Genomic DNA, 21,531 nt, shown 5'->3' on the forward strand with positions numbered 1-21,531 from the left:
GCAGATCGCCGCCATTAATAATAATAAATAAATAAAAAGTCCAAAGTTTATAAATGCTATAACTTTTGCGCAAACCAATTAAAATTGGCTTTTTGGGATTTTTTTCTTTTTTTACAAAAAGACGTAGCAGAATACAAATTGGCCTAAACTGATAAAAAAAAATTACATTTTTAAATTTTTTTTTTTTTTATTGGGAATGTTTTTTAATAGCAAAAAGTAAAAAATACGATGTTTTTTTTTTTTTTTTTAAATTGTCGCTCTTTTTTTGTTTATAGCGCAAAATCTAAAAACCACAGAGGTGATCAAATAGCACCAAAAGAAAGCTCTGTTTGTGGGAGGAAAAATGACATCAATTGCATTTGGGTACAGCGTCGCACAACTGCGCAATTATCCGTTAAAGTAACGCAGTGCCGAATTGCAAAAAATGGCCTGGGGTTAAAACCTTTCGGGGCTGAAGTGGTTAAATGTGGTCTTTTTTTTTTTTTTTTTTGCGTGCATACAAAAAGCATAAACAAAACTGCTCTGGCAGGGAAAGGGTTAAAGCCACTGAAGTCAAGTGAAACAAAGGGTTTAGAAATGACAAAGCTGTGTTTTACTTCAGAGATTGTTTTTTTTTTTTTTTTGTTTCCTGTGAGAGTATTGTAAAAATAACCAACAAGCTACGACAATGCAGAGTCCATAGACGGCGGCCATTTTCCCGGAGACCATAGTAAGGAAATGACGTCATTTCCGCCATAACATAGCGTCTTCCGGTGACCAGGTCTGCAGTCCATGTCCGGAAGAAGCAGGTTGATGGCGATGGATCTCAGCTGGGGAGGGTTGTTGTTACTGTGCGGTTTATCGTCGCTGTGCACGGCTGATTTGGAGACGCTGAGCCCGGGGTTCGGGGGAGATAAGTTTAAGGTGGAAGGCCGAGCTGTGGTGCCTGGAGTGAGGCCCCAGGAGTGGGTGAGCCGGGCCCGGGTGTTAGTAGACGGAGAAGACTATATCGGCTTCCTGCGGTAAGTGTACAGGGCCATGACTTCCATTTAGCTGAATGGTGGAAGGTTGCTTTAACCTTTTTCTGGACCGGGAGGATTTACCCCTTAATTACCAGGTCATATTTTGTGATTCGGCACTGCGTTACTTTAACGGACAATTGCGCGGTCATGTGACGCTGTACCTAAATAAAATCGATGTCCTTTTTCCCCTACAAATCGAGCTTTCTTTTAGTGGTATTTGATCACCTCTGCTGTTTATTTATTTTTTGCGCCATAAACAAAAATAAAAACAATATTTTTCACATTCTGCTATAAAACATTCCCAAAACAAAAATTTAAAAATCAAAATTTTTCAACATTTTAGGCTAACTTGTTTTCTGCTACATATTTTTTGGTAAATAAAACAGCAATAAGCGTATTTTGATTGGTTTGCGCAAAAGTTATCGCGTCTACTAACTACGGGAAAGATTTATGTCGTTTTTTTTTTTTTTTTACTAGTAATGGCGGCGATCTGTGATTTTTTTTTTTTTTTTTTTTTTTTTTTTTTTTTGTGGGACTGACATTGCGGCGGACAGATCGGACCCCTTTCTGACATTTTTGACACTTTTGGGGGTACCAGAGACATTACTACAGTAATCAGTGCTAAAAATATGCACTGTTACTGTAATAATGACACTGACAGGGAAGGGGTTAACCCTGTGGGGGATCAAGGGGTTAAATGTGAGCCTAGGGGAGTGATTCTAACTGTGGGTGGCGGGGCTTGTGAAATGACCATAGAGACCTGTGATCCCATATAGAAGGATCACATTGGCTCTAGTTATCACGTCTACTAACTACGGGAAAAATTTGTCATTTTTATTGGGGTTTTTTTTTTTTTTTTTTACTAGTAATGGCGTCAATCTGCGGTTATTTGCGGGACTGCGACATTGCAGCGGACATCAGACCCCTAAATGACAAAATGGACCAGCCTGCTGCATAATTTTTTCACTTTGATTTTTTGTTTTTTTTTCTTGAATTCAGCCCTCTGTAGGTTGATAATTTTCATTTCCATCAAATGATGTGGCATCCTTTCATTCTGAACACATTACCCAGGCCATACCAGTATAGATCCTAACACATTACCCAGTCCATACCAGTATAGATCCTAACACATTACCCAGTCCATACCAGTATAGATCCTAACACATTACCCAGTCCATACCGGTATAGATCCTAACACATTACCCAGTCCATACCGGTATAGATCCTAACACATTACCCAGTCCATACCAGTATAGATCCTAACACATTACCCTGTCCATACCAGTATAGATCCTAACACATTACCCAGTCCATACCAGTATAGATCCTAACACATTACCCAGTCCATACCAGTATAGATCCTAACACATTACCCAGTCCATACCAGTATAGATCCTAACACATTACCCAGTTCATACCAGTATAGATCCTAACACATTACCCAGGCCATACCAGTATAGATCCTAACACATTACCCAGTCCATACCGGTATAGATCCTAACACATTACCCAGTCCATACCGGTATAGATCCTAACACATTACCCAGTCCATACCGGTATAGATCCTAACACATTACCCAGTCCATACCGGTATAGATCCTATCACATTACCCAGTCCATACCGGTATAGATCCTATCACATTACCCAGTCCATACCAGTATAGATCCTATCACATTACCCAGTCCATACCAGTATAGATTCTAACACATTACCCAGTCCACACCATCCTAACACATTACCCAGTCCATACCAGTATAGATCCTAACACATTACCCAGTCCATAGCAGTATAGATCCTAACACATTACCCAGTCCATACCATCCTAACACATTACCCAGTCCATACCAGTATAGATCCTAACACATTACCCAGTCCATACCAGTATAGATCCTAACACATTACCCAGTCCATACCAGTATAGATTCTAACACATTACCCAGTCCACACCATCCTAACACATTACCCAGTCCATACCAGTATAGATCCTAACACATTACCCAGGCCATACCAGTATAGATCCTAACACATTACCCAGTCCATACCAGTATAGATCCTAACACATTACCCAGTCCATACCAGTATAGATCCTAACACATTACCCAGTCCATACCAGTATAGATCCTAACACATTACCCAGTCCATACCAGTATAGATCCTAACACATTACCCAGTCCATACCAGTATAGATCCTAACACATTACCCAGGCCATACCAGTATAGATCCTAACACATTACCCAGTCCATACCAGTATAGATCCTAACACATTACCCAGTCCATACCGGTATAGATCCTAACACATTACCCAGTCCATACCGGTATAGATCCTAACACATTACCCAGTCCATACCGGTATAGATCCTAACACATTACCCAGTCCATACCGGTATAGATCCTAACACATTACCCAGTCCATACCGGTATAGATCCTAACACATTACCCAGTCCATACCGGTATAGATCCTAACACATTACCCAGTCCATACCAGTATAGATCCTAACACATTACCCAGTCCATACCAGTATAGATCCTAACACATTACCCAGTCCATACCAGTATAGATTCTAACACATTACCCAGTGCACACCATCCTAACACATTACCCAGTCCATACCAGTATAGATCCTAACACATTACCCAGTCCATAGCAGTATAGATCCTAACACATTACCCAGTCCATACCATCCTAACACATTACCCAGTCCATACCAGTATAGATCCTAACACATTACCCAGTCCATACCAGTATAGATCCTAACACATTACCCAGTCCATACCAGTATAGATCCTAACACATTACCCAGTCCATACCAGTATAGATCCTATCACATTACCCAGTCCATACCAGTATAGATTCTAACACATTACCCAGTCCATACCGGTATAGATCCTAACACATTACCCAGTCCATACCGGTATAGATCCTAACACATTACCCAGTCCATACCAGTATAGATCCTAACACATTACCCAGTCCATACCAGTATAGATCCTAACACATTACCCAGTCCATACCAGTATAGATCCTAACACATTACCCAGTCCATACCAGTATAGATTCTAACACATTACCCAGTGCACACCATCCTAACACATTACCCAGTCCATACCAGTATAGATCCTAACACATTACCCAGTCCATAGCAGTATAGATCCTAACACATTACCCAGTCCATACCATCCTAACACATTACCCAGTCCATACCAGTATAGATCCTAACACATTACCCAGTCCATACCAGTATAGATCCTAACACATTACCCAGTCCATACCAGTATAGATCCTATCACATTACCCAGTCCATACCAGTATAGATTCTAACACATTACCCAGTCCACACCATCCTAACACATTACCCAGTCCATACCAGTATAGATCCTAACACATTACCCAGTCCATAGCAGTATAGATCCTAACACATTACCCAGTCCATACCATCCTAACACATTACCCAGTCCATACCAGTATAGATCCTAACACATTACCCAGTCCATACCAGTATAGATCCTAACACATTACCCAGTCCATACCAGTATAGATTCTAACACATTACCAGTATAGATTCTAACACATTACCCAGTCCACACCATCCTAACACATTACCCAGTCCATACCAGTATAGATCCTAACACATTACCCAGTCCATAGCAGTATAGATCCTAACACATTACCCAGTCCATACCATCCTAACACATTACCCAGTCCATACCAGTATAGATCCTAACACATTACCCAGTCCATACCAGTATAGATCCTAACACATTACCCAGTCCATACCAGTATAGATTCTAACACATTACCCAGTCCACACCATCCTAACACATTACCCAGTCCATACCAGTATAGATCCTAACACATTACCCAGTCCATACCAGTATAGATCCTAACACATTACCCAGTCCATACCAGTATAGATCCTAACACATTACCCAGTCCATACCAGTATAGATTCTAACACATTACCCAGTCCACACCATCCTAACACATTACCCAGTCCATACCAGTATAGATCCTAACACATTACCCAGTCCATACCAGTATAGATCCTAACACATTACCCAGTCCATACCAGTATAGATTCTAACACATTACCCAGTCCATACCAGTATAGATCCTAACACATTACAGAGTCCATACCAGTATAGATCCTAACACATTACCCAGTCCATACCAGTATAGATCCTAACACATTACCCAGTCCATACCAGTATAGATCCTAACACATTACCCAGTCCATACCAGTATAGATCCTAACACATTACCCAGTCCATACCAGTATAGATCCTAACACATTACCCAGTCCATACCAATATAGATCCTAACACATTACCCAGTCCATACCAATATAGATCCTAACACATTGTCCATTCCATTTCAGTATAGATCCCAACACATTACCCAGGCCATATCGGTATAAATATCCAGCATACTTTTCTCTATTGAGATCTAATGTGTTTTCAAAATGTTCCTTTAAGCATTTGCCAAGCAGCTGCCGCCTATATACGGCAGCAGTTCCTGCGAATGGCCATGCCTGTTTGGCAGCTCGCGGGAGCGATCCTGGGGGCGCAGGCCTATTCGCCAGTGGGGAAGTTGAGGCACGGGATCCCGCGATCGCTCCCCGTGGAGAGCGAATGGCAGTCTGCTGTTGTAAACACAGCAGACTGTTTTCTCAGTAACCATCACAGGGCTCCTGTGTTCCCTCTATTTAGGAACACAGGTCCCTGTAATTCCATAAGCCCATCCCCTCCACAGTTAGAAAACACCCCCAAGCTAGGCATACATTTAACTTTAAATGCCACTGGGCTAACCTCTTCCCTGACAGTAGTGTCAGTACAGCAACAGTGCGTACGTACTTTTAGCATTAATTACTGTAGTAATGTCACTGGTTCCCCCCCCCCCCCCCAAAAAAAAAGTTTCAAAAAAGTCAGGTGTCTGAACTGTCCCTGCAATGTCACAGTCCCGCTAAAAAACGCTGATCGCCACCATTACTAGTAAAAATAAATAAAAATGACATAAATCTTTCCCCTAGTTTGTAGAAGTGACAACTTTTGCGCAAACCAATCAAAATACACTTATTGTGATTTTTTTTTTGGCCTAAAATATGTAGCAGAATACAAATTGGCCTAAAATGATGAAAAACTGGATTTTTACATTTTTTTTTTTTTTTTTTTTTATTGCGAATGTTATATAGCAGAAAGTGAAAAAAAAAATGTTTTTTCTTTCGGAATTGTTGCACTTTTTTGTTTATAGGGCACACAGGTGATCAAATACCACCAAAAGAAAGCTCTATTTGTGGGGGGGAAAAGGGACATCAATTTTATTTGGGTACAGCGTTGCACGACTGCGCAATTGTCTGTTAAAGTACCGCAGTTCTGAATCACAAAGAATGGCCTGGTCATTAGGGGGGAAATCTTCCGGTCCAGAAGTGGTTAATTTTTTTTGAGCAGTGTATTTTCCATTTGGTACCCAGCACCATCTGCTGTATTTATTTACAAAAAAATGTCAGGGAGGTTCGAACCCTTGCCTACTTTGTCCAAAATAAAAAAACAATATATATTTTATGTTTACAAGATTGCTTGTTCCTTTTTAGGATGGATGGAAGCTTTGTGGTCCATGATGTTCCTCCGGGTTCCTATGTAGTAGAAGTCGTCTCCCCAGCATATCGATTTGAGCCAGTCAGAGTGGATATCACATCAAAGGGTAAAATGAGGTAATTGGGTGTATTTGTGATTAAAACCTTTAGCTTGGGCTAGCTCAAGAATCCTTCTTTTTTTTTTAAATAACAAACCTCTTACCTGCTCTATGCAATGGTTTTGCACAGAGCATCCTGATCTTCCTTCTCGGGTCTCCCGCCGGTGCTTCTCCCCACTGCTGAGTCGCTTGCTATGGGGGCACTCATTCAGGCTCGCTTCTGAGCTGATTCTGTGTGTCCATAAACACACAGAGAGCAACTCTGCCCTGCCCCCAGCTCCCTCAAATTTGGCTGTGATTGACAGCAGCGGGAGCCAATGAGGGAGAGAGCCTCTGTTCTCGTGCACAGCACTGGATCGAGATCGGGCTTAGGTAGGTATGGGGGGGGGGATTTTTTTTTACTGTAATGTAACTTTAATAGGATGCATAAAGATAATAAATCTTAAAGCGGAGTTCCGGGCACAAAAACATTTTTTCCATGAACATACCCCCGGGACAGTCAGGGCTAGTACATTCCACAATGGCTAGCCTCTGATCTGTCCCGGTTCGCACTTACCTGCAAGAAGAAATACTCACTTATAAAATTTCTTCTACAGCGTTGCCATCTCTGTTGTGGGCACCTGAAGCCAGCGCGATCCTCTTCTGCGTCCTCTTCCGTGTCTTCTTCTCCCAGAATGCACCTTCACCAGCCCCTCTCCTCACTTCTGGTGCAGCGCCGCATTCCTCTACAGCTTCTGGGCGTGCCCAGAAGCTGTTTAGCAGGGAATGCGGCTTCGCACCGGAAGTGACGAGCGGGGCCGGTGCCGTCGCATTGATTCCTGGGAGCGATGACGTTCAGCTCCCAGGAATCATTGCAAACCGGAAGTGACGGCGCGGGCCGCGGCCACAGAGGGAGGAAGTGGAAAATAGGTGAGTATTTCTTTCTTCAAATACAAGGTGAGTAAAAAAAAAAATAATCCTAACTATTCCTTTTTCAGGTGAAGGAGAGCAAGCGGATGGACACAAAATCGATTAGGTCGATTTTGTCCCCGGAACTCCGCTTTAAGCCCCTACAGCCTCCTTAATGCTAACATGAGTTATATTAGTGTTTATGCACACAGGTTTTTGATTTTAGTATCGTGATGCAATTGCATTCCTTTTTTTTTTATTCAATATATTTTTATTAGTTTTCAAAGTAAAAGGCAGATCCACAAAAGATTATAAATCAACATATCATTCACTAGTGGTTCACAAAACGTAATTCTATCCAATACACAGTGGTGGTAAATGCAAGCAACAGTACAAATGGCATCACAGAGTAAACTTTTTACACAATCGTTTTTAAAGTGGAGTTGAAAGTAAAAAATCAAAAACGACTTTATGAGAGAGGAGTCCCTATTAGTCCCTTCTGTCATAACTGCTCTCTGCCTGTTTACGGCAACATACTCTAAGCAGCGCATGCGCAGCTCAGCGTACATTTACACCACCAGTCTGTGATGCTCTGACTCCATTGTGCATGTGCAGCATTTGAATGGCCGAACAGTCGGAACCCAAAAGAAAGATTGGTAAAGATGGCATCAGTTGTTACAAGCAGAAGCGCTGACAGCAGAGTGGTAATGTGCTAATATGATGTGCATACTGGAAGCCCATTTAAAAAAAAATGAACGTCGTGTAAATCCACTTCTAATGGAAGGCCTTCTGTATCCCTTTCTGTAATAGTCTTTGAGGATGCCAAATTATGACAGGGACTGATGCATAAATTTGTGATTTAAAGCTGAATGGTGTCTCATCTTTGTGGTGTTACCGTATTTTCCAGCGTATAAGACGACTGGGTGTATAAGACGACCCCCCTAATTTTCATCTACCGGTAATACTTAGGTTACCTTGGAGATATTATACTCGGCGTATAAGACGATCCCCCATTCTTGGGGGATTTTTTTGAGGTTCAAAAGTAGTCTTATACGCCAGAAAATACAGTACTTTTTTATTAAAGCAGGCCTTCACTCTCAATAACATCCTTAGCTGCCCTGCCTCCTCCCTCTCCATCAGCAAGGTCCTGAGAGCCCAGCGGCACATTCGCACATGCACTAATGTTCTGCGTCGGTTTCCCCATACATCTGCGAACATGTGCGCTTTCCTACCCACGTGCAAAGACTGGTAACGGGAAAGTCTGAAACCTCTCCTGTCTTTTTAAGTGCACAGTTGTCCCTGCGTTCACAGATGCACAGATCGGCTCTGCCAGGACCCAAACGCCTAGCAGAGCCTCATGGGTGAATCTGCACATGTGCAAGAATGGTGGTACCAGAGGCAAAATGGAGCCTGTCCAGAAGAGCGGTCTAAAGTTATGCTTTAAGCTGGAGGTGTGTTCTTGAATGAGCCGTGCTGTGCTGCAGTGGAGGTTGAGGACTTAACTGTGCTAGGTACTTGTACTTGGTACACAGGATCTGTTGCTGAACAGTCAGTTAAGCCCCGTACATACGTACCGATTGTCGGCCGTAAATATTCGGCCGACGTCCAATCGGCCGATTGTAGGCTTGTTAGTATGATGCTTCCGACAGCCGACAGCGCATTTTCGGCCAAACAGAATCTGTCGTGCAGGCATTAAAATTTTTGTTGGCCCACACCAGAACGGCCGATAGTTCGGCTGTTGTTGGCCGACAAAATTCGTGTGCAGTCTTTTGCAGTTTTCAACAGACACGACAGCCCTGGACAAAAGACGGCCGATCGGTACGTGTGTACGGGGCTTAAGTCTTACATAAATCTTACACTTCTAGTCCTAGCCAGGAAGTTTTGGTTTGCTTGTTAAGAGACCCCCCTAACCCAGCAAGGGCTTGATATTTAAAGGCTAAGCCAACCTTTTGAAAAATAGTAGTAGACAGTCCATCACTGTTCATTTATATGTCCCATCTGCTGTGGTGGCAGATGGGACATATCGTAAATTAATGTAATCAATAACAGAGGTGTAGCACAGCTGCAAAAAGTTTAAAAACAATAACAAGCTTTCTCATGTAAAGGAGAGGATATGTGTTTTGGTGATTGGGTATAAAACATGTTTCATGTTACACTATTAATATTTTTTTTACTACAACACCTATGGACAGTTTTGGTTACTATAGGTTTTCACTGTTTCATGGGAATGTGTGGTATCTTTTTTTTATCAACGCAACCTTATATTATATATATTTTACCAAACTTTGGTATTGTTTGTGTGCATAAAATTACCTTGAGTGTATTTTTTTACTCAAAATATAGGTTTGATTTACATTTGAACAAATATCTTTTTGGCATTAAAGTGCAACTGCCACCAGTTTTTTTTTTTTTTTTTTTTTTTTTTTTTTTTTTTACAGGGTCTCTAGTTTTAGAAAATATATAATATAATATTTTGGGCGTTTTTAAGAGTATGTTACTTAAACATTTCATATTTCTGATATTTATTATTCCCATACCCTTTTGCAACTAAGAACACACTGTATTCTGTGATCACTTTTATTTATTTTTTTTTCTTTTTTAAAGCTATTATAATATTTTTGGCAAGAGCTAAAGAAGGGAATGGTTAAAATACCTGAAAAGCAATGTGTGTTGGGGCGCCTTTAAGATTTAATGGCACTGTCACACACCTGCAAAAACGATGTGCCTTTCTGTGTGTTGCAGGGACACGCATGTTTTTTGCTCGATTTTGCATGTTGCAATTAGGGCAGTCCATTAATTTCCATGTAAAACCCTGAATGTGCTGTGCCAATGAGCTGCCCTATGCACACAAATGGCACATAAGAAGCACATGACCTTTTAAAATCGAGCTGCACCACTTTGTTGCCATTTGTTTTTGGTGTGCGCGAAAGCAAGTTGAGTTGGGGTATCATTAATGTGGTTCCAAAGACTTAAGGTTTTTTACCTTCATGCATTCTATGCGTAAAGGTAAAATCCTATGTGCAGCAGCCCCCCCTCTTCGGAATCCAGCAATGTGCATTAGAGCCTCGGCTCTTTCGGGTCTCTCCCTCCTCATTAGTTGAGATAGCAGCTTAAGCCAATGTTAATCACAGGCAGTGAGCTAATGAGGATAGGGGGCTAGGCCAAGCCCCGTGAATTGACACGCAGAGCAGCGGCATGGGAGCGAGACCGCTTGGGTGCCCCCACTGCAAGCAGCTTGCTCTGGGGGCTCTTGGCAGAAGGTTGGAGCCAGGAGCACCAGTGGGGGACCTGAGAAGAGGAGGATCGGGGCTATTCTGTGCAAAACCACTCCACAGAGCAGGTTAGTATAACATCTTAGTTATTTAAAAAAAAAAAAAAAAACGTGCCTTTTAAATATCACTTTAAGAATTATTGGGAAAGCTGTGTGCCCTGCAAATTTGTGTTTCATTACTGTAAATGTGTATACTGAATATGTAACTCTGTCTGTAACTCTCTCAAGGGCCAGATATGTAAATCACATCAAAACCACAGAAGTAGTCCGGTTACCATATCCTCTCCAGATGAAATCTTCAGGTCCTCCATCCTATTTCATTAAGCGAGAGACCTGGGGGTGGACAGACTTTCTTATGAACCCAATGGTAGGTTATTTTGTGTTGAATCGGCTTGTCTTTAATTGATTTCAGTGTATTAAAACAGAACTCCAGTCTGTAGCAATCCTGTATTTTTTTACTTTAGCCACCACATGATTCATTTTTTTTCTCCCTTTTATAACATTTATCTGAAGTTTTCTACCTTAAAGCGGAGTTCCAGCCGTTTCACTCACCTGTCCCAACGGTCCAGCGATGCGGCCGCCCGAAGCCTCGATCCTCGGCGCCGGCAGCACTGGTGTGGGCACCCGGCTGTGACAGTTTGTGGCTTCACAGCCGGGTACCCACTGCGCATGCGCGAGTCGCGCTGCGCGCCGTGATTGGCCGGCAATCTTCTGGGACCTCTGACCTGTCCCAGAAGATTGCAGGGAGGGAGGGGGAGAGGTGAACTTCCGCTCAGGGCGCCGCAGCGCTCTGAGCGGAAGTGGGAGCGGGTACCTGTCAAAACTAGGTACCTGCTCCTCCCCCAAAAAATGACATGCCAAATGTGGCATGTCAGGGGGTTAGGACCACCTAAAGCGGAAGTTCCACTTTTGGGTGGAACTCCGCTTTAAAGGGGTTGTAAACCTTTGAAAAGAAAAATGAACAAAAGAATGTACTTTCCTCGATCCATAGCACCCTAGCATGGCTCTCCTTCCCCCTGCAATCTGTATGTGTCTTTTATGGCAGTTATTTTCCAACACTAGGCAATCCATTGTGATAGTCCTTCACACAGCAGGTGATTGACAGCCTCAGACTGTGTAGAGGGGAATGTGTCCGTTACCTCCATTCAGTGTGTGGCATCATATCCCTTCCCCCCTGTTACAAGAAAACTGAGAAATACCATCTGTTCTATGTACTTTTAAGGAGAGAGGGCTGCAGATACACTGGTACAGCTTATGTGGAAGGATTTTCTTCACTGTGTATCTCCTGACGCTAGTCACTTTAGTGGGCTTATGTATAGGTTTATTAGCACATTGAAACACAGACCTGTGGGAGGAGTCACAGTGAGCCAGCGCATCACTGCAGTAACACCTACCCAAAAATGATTGACATTTAGCAGACATAATTGCTACCTAAACGAATACACACTAGGAACAGTACAAGACTAGATTATGTCTTAACAGTGTTAGACTTAAGCCCCGTACACACGTACCGGCTTGTTAGTATGATTCTTCTGACAGCCGACAGCGCATTTTCGGCCGAACAGAATCTGTCGTGCAGGCATTAAAATTTTTGTAGGCCGACAACAGAACGGCCGATTGTGCGTCAGTCAGTACAGATTTAGGCGGACAATCAGCAGATTTGCAAGACTGGGCATGCTCAGAGAAGAAAAAAAGACACGGAAAGTAAACCATCACATGACATCACTTCTGCAGTCGGCTGTTGTTGGCCGACGAAATTCGTGTGCAGTCTTTTGCACTTTTCAGCGGACAGGACAGCCCTGGACAAAAGACGGACGATCGTTCGGCCGACGATCGGTACGTGTGTACGGGGCTTAAGATTATGACAAGATAGATGCTGTCTTGTCTTAGCATCTATCTTCTAATCTAAGACAAGACATCATCTATTTTGTAATGTCTTGTTTTAGCATCCATTTTGTAATCTGCCTTGTCTTAGATTACAAGATAGATGCTGTCTTGCATGTGTTTGCAGTCCATGTTTCTGGGAAATAACGTACAAAACTTTGGATGTCTCAAGTAATAGAACAAAGACAACAAAGAAATGCTCTTACTTTATAGGTAAAGTCTTCATTTTATTACAAAAAATAACATATGGTGGCAGACCCGCTATAGGGCAGGCTAATGTAATCTAAGAATAACTGCCATGCCTAAAAATTCCCTGCCTATGAGTCATTTTTATAATTGGCACTATCTCCAGTGTTCGCTTCAACAAACATGCCACCGCATGGCTTCTTCAGCCACTTCAATACCGGGCACTTTTATCCCCTTCCTGCCCAGACCAATTTTCAGCTTTCAGCTCTGTCGCACTTTGAATGACAATTACTCAATCACATTTTTTATATATATATATTTTTTTTTTTTTTAACATAAATGGAGCTTTCTTTTGGTGGTATTTAATCACCTCTGGGTTTTTATTTTTTGTGATAGAAGTGAAAAAATTAGCGAAAAATGTGGGGGGAAAAAATACATTTTTAGTTTCTATTATAAAATTTTTGCAAATAAGTAATTTTTTTTTTTTTCAATAATTTGGTCCAAAATTTTATACTGCTACATAATCTTTGGTAAAAATGAACCTAAATTAGTGGTTATTATTTAGTCTGTGTGAAAGTTATTGAGTCTAGAAGCTATGGTGCCAATCAATGAAAATTGATCACACCTGATGTACCGACGGCCTATCTCAGTTCTTGAGGCCCTGAAATGTCAGGACAGTACAAATACCCCCAAATTACCCCTTTTTGGAAAGTAGACATTTCAGGGTATTAAGTAAGAGGCATGGTGAGTTTTTTTGAAGTTGTATTTTTTCCTATAATTCTTGGAAAAAATGTAGAAATTTTTTTTTATTGGCTCTCTACACTGATCTGAGATGGGCTGTGTCCCGCCTCATCCACTATCGCCACACTGTGCACCCCCCCGGGGGTGCGGGAGAGCAGCGAGAATTGGTGGACGTCATATGACGTCTGCCCACAGGGAGAATGCATTCCTGCCAGCATCATTTTACAATGCGCCGGTGGGGAAGTGGTTAATGTGACTTCTTTAGTTCCTTCTGAACTGGCCAAGATTCCAGATTTAGAAAGGGTTAGAGATGGCGATAAAAACCTGACGGTCTTCTCATCCCTTTCAAATCTATTCAAAACTCCAAAAAAAAAAGTTTTTGCTTTTAGTTACAATTCAAATTGGCATTCCTCAATCAGGGTGCCACTGTGTGCATTGATGTGCCATTCCTGGGTGTCAAGGATGCCACGCTGCCTCTGGTATCTTTGTACAGTGTCATGTGTTTCCATGGTGCAAAGGGGGCAAGCCTCCAGCTCCATGGAAATGCTTGACATGAATTCAAGGCAGGCAGCATTTGCAAGAGGTCAGAAGTCCGCACCCAATGACGTGCTTCCACAGCTGTGCTCTGGTGAAGAACAAAGTACTTCAGTAACCGCTGAAGTTAACCGCTTGCCGACCGCCGCACGAACATATACTGCGGCGGTCAGCCCCTCACAGGCAGAGTGACGTATCGGTACGTCACTAGCCTGGGAGGGTCTGGGGAGCGAGCGGTCACGCACCCCCCCCCCCCCGCGCGTGTGACCGGCGGACCCGATGCCAGCCGGTCACCTTCTGCGATCGTCGGGGGAGAGGGAGAAAGGCAGGCAGCTAGTGTAAACAAGCTGCCTGTCAGTTCTCCCTGTGTAGAGACACTGATCATACGGTTCTACTATGTAGAACCGTTGATCAGTGTAACTACACCTCAAGCCACAGCCAATCACAGTTAGAATCACGCCCCTGGGGACACATGCAGCCCCTCCCTCTCAAATAAAGTTAACCCCTTCACTGCCAGTGTATTTTTACAGTAACAGTGCATATATATAGCACTGATTACTGTAGAAATGTCACTGGTAACCCCAAAAGTGTCAAAAATGTCAGTCAAGGGTCCGATCTGTCCGCCGCAATGTTGCAGTATCGCAAAAAATCGCAGATCGCCGCCATTACGTGTTAAAAAAAACAACAAAAATGACAGAAATCTTTCCCTTTGTTAGTAAACGCGATAACTTTTGCGCAAACCAATCAAAATACGCTTTTTGCGGGTTTTTTTTTTTTTTTTTTTTTTTTTTTTTCCCCCCCCCCCCAAACATATGTAGCATAAAACAAATTGGCCGAAAATTTTAAAAAATTTAGATTTTTACTTTTTTTTGGGGGGGAATTTCATATAAAAAAATGTGAAAAATATTGTTATTTTTGCAAAATTGACGCTCTTTTTTTTTTGTTTATAGCGCGTGATCAAAAAATCGCACAGGTGATCAAATACCACCAAAAGAAAGCTCTGTTTGTGGGAAAAAAAGGACGTCAAATTCGTTTAGGTACAGCGTCGCACGACCGCGCAATTGTCCATTAAAGTGCAGTGCCGAATCGCAAAATACCCCCTGGTCTTTTAGCAGCCAAATCCTGCGGGGGTTAAGTGGTTAAGGACTCTCAAAGGTTTGAGGCAAAAACCAAGGACCCTGATACAAAATTGTGGGCGGAGGGTTAAGGACGCGGATGTGAAAGAAACGAGGGGTCTAAGCACTGATGTAATGGGAGACCCCCATTTTAGACTGGGGTGTGTCGAAATTTTGCATACTTTTTAAAGGGTGCTGTGACTGAGAAAAGTTAAGAAATCTAAATCTAGTTAAGTGATTGTAAAAAATGTTTTTTTTTTTTTTTTTTTTTTTAATTAAAATAAAGATGTTGCTCTGTGAATGGATATTGCACAGGTAAGCCCCACCTCCTCACAGGAGTTCAGCCTATGGCTCCCCCTGCTGCCTGTGTTTTCTATGAAACCAGGAAATTGAGAAGTGCTGGAAAATGCTGGTGTGATGAAACAAGCCAGGAAAGTGTTTAGGGACAAGGGGGAGGAAAGGTAGTTGGGCTTTTTTTTTACCTTCAATACCAGTATCTTCTAATGTGAAAGAAGGGAAAAATGTTACTTTTATTCCTTTTCTAATCTTTCTCTTAAATGTTTGTTTTATTGTGCAGGTAATGATGATGGTTCTGCCGCTACTGATCTTTGTGCTGCTTCCTAAAGTTGTAAATACCAGTGACCCTGAAATGAGACGGGTAATTACCATTTGTGATGTAATTCATTTTGATGTTAGATGCTGGCATGTTGAACTCTTAACTTCATGTGTCTTTAAAATGCACCATTCATTGTCTGTTCTCTGGTACTGCTTTTATCTTTAAACTATAACCACTTCAACTCCAGGCCTTTTTTTTGGCACTTTTGTTTACATGTAAAAGTCAGTATTTTTTGCTGGAAAACTAGTTAGAACCCTAAAACATATATATATATTTTTTTTTAAAAGCAAAGACCTTAGAGAATAAATTGGTGGGTTTTTTTTTTTTTTTTGTGTGTCACACGGTATTTGCGCAGTGGTTCTTCAAACTCAGTTTTTTTGGAAATTGTAATCCAAAAAGACACAATACATAACCCTATTTTTTTTTGTAAAGTATGAAAGATGATGTTACGCAGAGTAAATAGATACCAAAGATGTCACGCTTTAAAGTTGCGCTCGCCCATGTAACATCGATAAAGGATGTAAATTTTACTATCCATTTAAAAGCCTTTACAGGTTACCACTTTAGATTTTACACAAGAGGTCCAGTGGTAGAATTGGCCATGATCTGCGATACCTCACATGTGTGGGACAATCGCTGTGTGCGTGCAGGATCGTTGCGCACGTTTGCCTTTACACGCTAGCATGGGTGGGAACAGGGGCAGGTTAAATTATTTTTTTCTTTGATTTTATTTTTACACTGTTGTTTTATTTATTTATTTTTTTAACTTACAAGGAATGTAATCCTCTTTTATGACCACAATAGGCACGTGACAGGTACTCCTTTTTATGAAGGGATCTGGGGTTTTAAAGACCCCAAATCCTTTCTTCTGTCATTGAAAGCATTCAAAACACCAAAATGTATGTTTTTGAATACTTCTGTTTTTTTTGTAAACCAGAAGTGATGTCCTGTCATTGCTTTCCTTGTTACTATCACAAACAGTCATTCAAAGCCAGCGGACGTGCGGATTAGTCCCTCAGGTCTCCGGGTGGGACAGGAAAGCCCAAGAGAGCCGCTGCTTGTAATGGCACTTAATAAGCTAGTTAGCCAATCTGGTTGCTGGCTCTAAAAACTATACCACCCTAAGTCCAGGGACGTAGGAGTATATCGTAAGTCGTTCGGGGGATAAAAAAAGGGTTGACCTGCTTCATAGCTGCATTACAGAAGTTGAATCCTAGACAAAAATAGAAGGCACACCACATCTAGTGGTTATTTTTCTGCATAAATTAGCCCAGGGGTATCAAAATTTCAAAAGGTGAAGGTTTATCAACAGCCATGTGTCATACCAGACTTCAAGACTCGGTACTCCATATCTAAATGTATTTTTTCTCAATCACTTGGGACTGAAACTGTCCCAAGACCGTCTTTGCCTTTTCCTGAGGCACAGCAGACTGTGGAACCACACTGTTGGGGAATTTCTAGGCCCTCACGCCTCTGTGAGTTAGCTCTTGGTACAGCCTGGCAGTGTACTTTTTCCTAAGGAAATCAGGGTCTGTGTTAGCACCTCTGCTGCTGCAGGGACTTAGGTGGCGAGCTTATGGACACTCCAGTAAGTAAATCCTTTCCTCTCCTAAATTGGTCTCCTAATCCATTTCAGAGCATGTGGCCTCAACTTGCCTTCCCTTGCTTGGCTGCCAATCATAAAGGACAGATCCTGCACATGCTGATATACAAGTACAAAGAGGAGTACTTCACCAGCCCATGGCGCTGTCCATGTATTCACCTCCTTTGTTTGTATGTGTTTTAGCTGAAATGTCCCGGTTGCTGCTGCTCCTCTCTCACTCCACTGGGGGGGGGGGGGCTGATCAAAACAATTCATATCTGTAAAGAAAAGCGCACGCAACCTCAGGCAATGAAGCTTTAATAAAGGACAATAACACAGTACATTGGAATTGCACTCACACTTTTTTTTAAGGCAATCGCTTTACAGCATTCCAACAGGAGCTACTCGCTCCTCCCGTCCCTCCAGATGGTGACTCTGCGGTCTCCTCATCCGCGGCTGCCGCCGCTGTATCCCCGCCCTCCTTCACTGCCTGTGTTGCCTGGTCACCGGATGCGGGTTCTGGTGCGCCTGCGCACTATACCGACGTGATCTACGGCGCCTCAGGAGAGCCTCAGCCAAAGCCGGAGCCACAAGTTGTACGGAGCTGCAAGGTGGGGGATTCAAGACACGGGTGCACTGCCTCTGCTGTTGCTACGTACAACTTGTGGCTCCGACTTTGGCTGAGGCTCTCCTGAGGCGCCCTAGATCACATCGGTATAGTGCGCAGGCGCACCAGAACCGGCATCCGGTGACTAGGCAACACAGGCAGTGAAGGAGAGCGGGGATACAGCGGCGGCAGCCGCGGATGAGGAGACCGCAGAGTCACCATCTGGAGGGACGGGAGGAGCGAGTAGCTCCTGTTGGAATGCTGTAAAGCGATTGCCTTAAAGAAAAAGTGTGAGTGCAATTCCAATGTACTGTTATTGTCCTTTATTAAAGCTTTATTGCCCGAGGTTGCGTGCGCCTTGCTTAGCTGCACATGGTTCTATTAAAGATTCTCTTTCCTAAGTTAAGGTAATTGCCAAGGGGATACAAACTCTTGCCACAAAGAGGTTGTATCCTCAGACTGCCAGTTCCCAGTGTCTGTCAAGAGTGCAGAGAGACAGCAGGGTTTTCAGACGCCATGCCCTGCTAAAGTCTTTTCCAATCAGCAATCCAATTTTTACTAGAGGGTGTATACAGCTGGATCAAGATTTTTACTAGAGGGTGTGGATACAGCATGATCAAGTGTTCTCCACTTTAAAACACCTCTCTACTTATTCATTTCTCTAAAAAACTTGTAAGGGAGTGAACACCAGCACCATCTTTGAGCCCACCAATATGTTGTCTTAAACAAAAAGTCTGATGTAACCTTTATCGTTACTACCTTACCCAACATAGGGTGGGATGGCTTTCCACCCTATGTTGTGACTGCTTGTGATTTTCCTCTTTTTCCTATTTTTGAATTTCCTTAGGTGTTTATAATAAATATCCCCTGAGGAAGCCAAATTTATTGGTGAAACATGTCGGGATCATCACCCCATAGATACCATCAATTATCGATCGTGCTTGTCAAAATCCAAAATGTTTTGATCCATTAATTTTAAATGTGTTCTTTTTCAGATCATGTAGATGCCTTTCTGCTTGTAGTTTTGTATGGGCTTTAGTTTGAAAGCTAGAGGTAGTTCGGATAGACTGTGAGCTCGTTGATCAACATACTCAGTCCATTGAAACTACAATCCCGTCTGCCGCGGTTGCAAACGGGACTTGTAGTTTATTCAGTCACAGATCCTTGCAAATGAATGACGTCACTGTGAGAATGAAGAGGATTTTAAAATGTGACAGTGGCTGTGGGAGAGATGAACTCCTGTCCACTGTCACATGAAAGGGGGGTGCTGAACAGGTTACACCCTAAATAACGGAAAATTGTAGCAAATGCCGTAATTTTCCTTTCCCGACTCCAATTAATGGCAGTGTACATATGATATCGCTCCATCCCTATCACCACCCACAGGACCTGTTTAAAATAATGAAAGTCTGACTGAGAGCAACCTCCCCTATTCTGCATATAAAGAATAAGATAAAAAAAAAAAGTGAGGGTTCGTATGCTGCCATGGATTTTAGTCAGGAAAAGTAAATTACAGTAAGTATTTGAGACCATTTTATGTTTTCCTGATGCCAACATGGCATTAAAGATATGATAAATAAGTTTATCAGGGAGGGCACTTCTGTTTTTTTTGTACTCGCAATTTTCTTTTTCCTCAATAGTTTATGAAGAACAGTGAGGTTGATTTACTAAAACTTCAGAGTACAAAATCTGGTACACGGTATCCAATCAGCTTCTAACTTCAGCTTGTTCAATTTAAAGTGGAGTTCCACCCTAATTTTATACTTACCTCCATCTTCTCGCTCCGGGTCACCTGAAAAAGAAATGGATAATCGCATTTTTTTTTTTACTTACCTCGTAGCGAAGAAAATATACTTACCTTACTTCCTTCTTCCTCGGCCGCGGCCCGTCGTCACTTCCTGGCTCTGCAATGATTCCTGGGAGCTGAACGTCATAGCTCCCAGGAATCATTGCGCCTGCATCGGCCCCGACGTCAGTGACCGGAAGTGACGGCGGGGCCGGCGCAGGGCATCGAGGGACCGAAGAAGGCGGAAGAGGACGCCGAAGAGGATCTCGCTGGCTTCAAGCTGCCCACATCTGAGATGGCAGTGCTGGACAAGATGTTTTCAAGGTAAGTATTTGTCCTAACAGGTAAGTGCAACCCGGGACAGATCAGAGGCTAGCCATTGTGGAATGCACTAGCCCTGACTGTCCCGGGGGTATTTAAAAAAAAAAAAAAAAAAAAATTCCAGGTTGGAACTCCGCTTTAAGCTTTCACAAGAAAAAAAACTGGAAGCTGATTTGCCTCTATGCAGAGCTGTACTAGGTTTTGCACTCTCCAGTTTTAGTAAATCAACCTCACTGTTCTTAAACTATTGGGGGGAAAAGAAAATTACAGCGCATACAAAGCAAATTTTATCTTTGGGCTTTTTTCACTATTTAGTGTGGAGATGGTGGTTTGTATGATTTTGGTCTGTGTAGTTTAAGGTGTAAAATCTATAGCATTATTTAACATTTGTAAATACATTTCTCTTCCTAAGGAAATGGAACAGTCAATGAACATGCTGAACTCCAACCCAGAGCTGCCTGATGTGTCTGAATTCATGACAAGACTTTTTACTTCAAAGTCCTCCAGCAAAACTAGCATTGGGGGAAAAGTTAGCAAGAGTGGAGTAGGCAAGAGGAGGTAGTGATATGCTGGATCAATCTTTTACATGGATCTGTTGGGAGTTCACGTGAAGTTCAGTCATTTTCTTTATGAACACATTTTCCATTGCTTAGAAAAAAGTAGTCAAAATAAGATCTTCAAGTTCTTCAAGACAAACAAGAAGAAAAACTCAAAGGCACCCATGTTAAATTAAAAAATGTATAGGTTTAACTTATTTATCTCCAGGTAAAGATTTCAAATAAACTTGAACCAACAGCATAGTTGTAAATGTTTATTGAATCATGCTACTTATTTTATGCTTCTCAATAATCCCTTTTTCATGTACAAGGAAAGCAAGAATACTCGAATCCTAGTTTATATGGATTTTACTGAAAATGGGAGATAATGAATGTCAGTCTCATTATTCTTTAAAGGACCAGTTCACAATTTCAAAACAAATTATTAATGCTCATTTTTTATTTTTTGCAGGTTAGGAGCCTGTAGAGTATTGCACCCACAATTAGCAGATTGTGGGTGTAATGCCACGGTCCTACAAACTGTCTGTGTAGCTGTACGCCTGATATGGGCAGGCAGTTACTCTCTGACAGAGAGACTCAAACTACCAGAGTGCTCAACAGCAAATTGGTAGTTCGAGAACTGCAAGCCCACAGGCGCAAAGGTTACTAGTACTTGAAGTTTTTACATTCACAGAACACTGTGAATGAATGAAGCAGGCAGGCGCAACTCTGCATGGTCGTGGTTTTTTTTTTTTTTTTTTTTTTTTTTTT

The 21,531-nt window shown here is 42.2% G+C and overlaps 1 protein-coding gene across 1 annotated transcript; it reads left to right on the plus strand.

Annotated features, from left to right (window-relative positions):
- The first annotated feature begins 793 nt into the window (after positions 1-793).
- EMC7 (ER membrane protein complex subunit 7) lies at positions 794-20,832 on the plus strand. The gene is made up of 5 exons (XM_082242891.1): positions 794-1,001; positions 6,593-6,712; positions 11,081-11,219; positions 15,890-15,970; positions 20,637-20,832. Exons 1-5 carry the CDS (start codon positions 799-801, stop codon positions 20,784-20,786), a joined length of 693 nt encoding a protein of 230 aa, XP_082099017.1. The 5' UTR covers positions 794-798; the 3' UTR covers positions 20,787-20,832.
- The last annotated feature ends 699 nt before the right edge of the window (positions 20,833-21,531 follow it).

Source organism: Pelophylax lessonae, assembly GCF_965119305.1.
Source record: "Pelophylax lessonae genome assembly, chromosome: 13".
In the NCBI taxonomy this organism is placed as follows: Eukaryota; Metazoa; Chordata; class Amphibia; order Anura; family Ranidae; genus Pelophylax; species Pelophylax lessonae.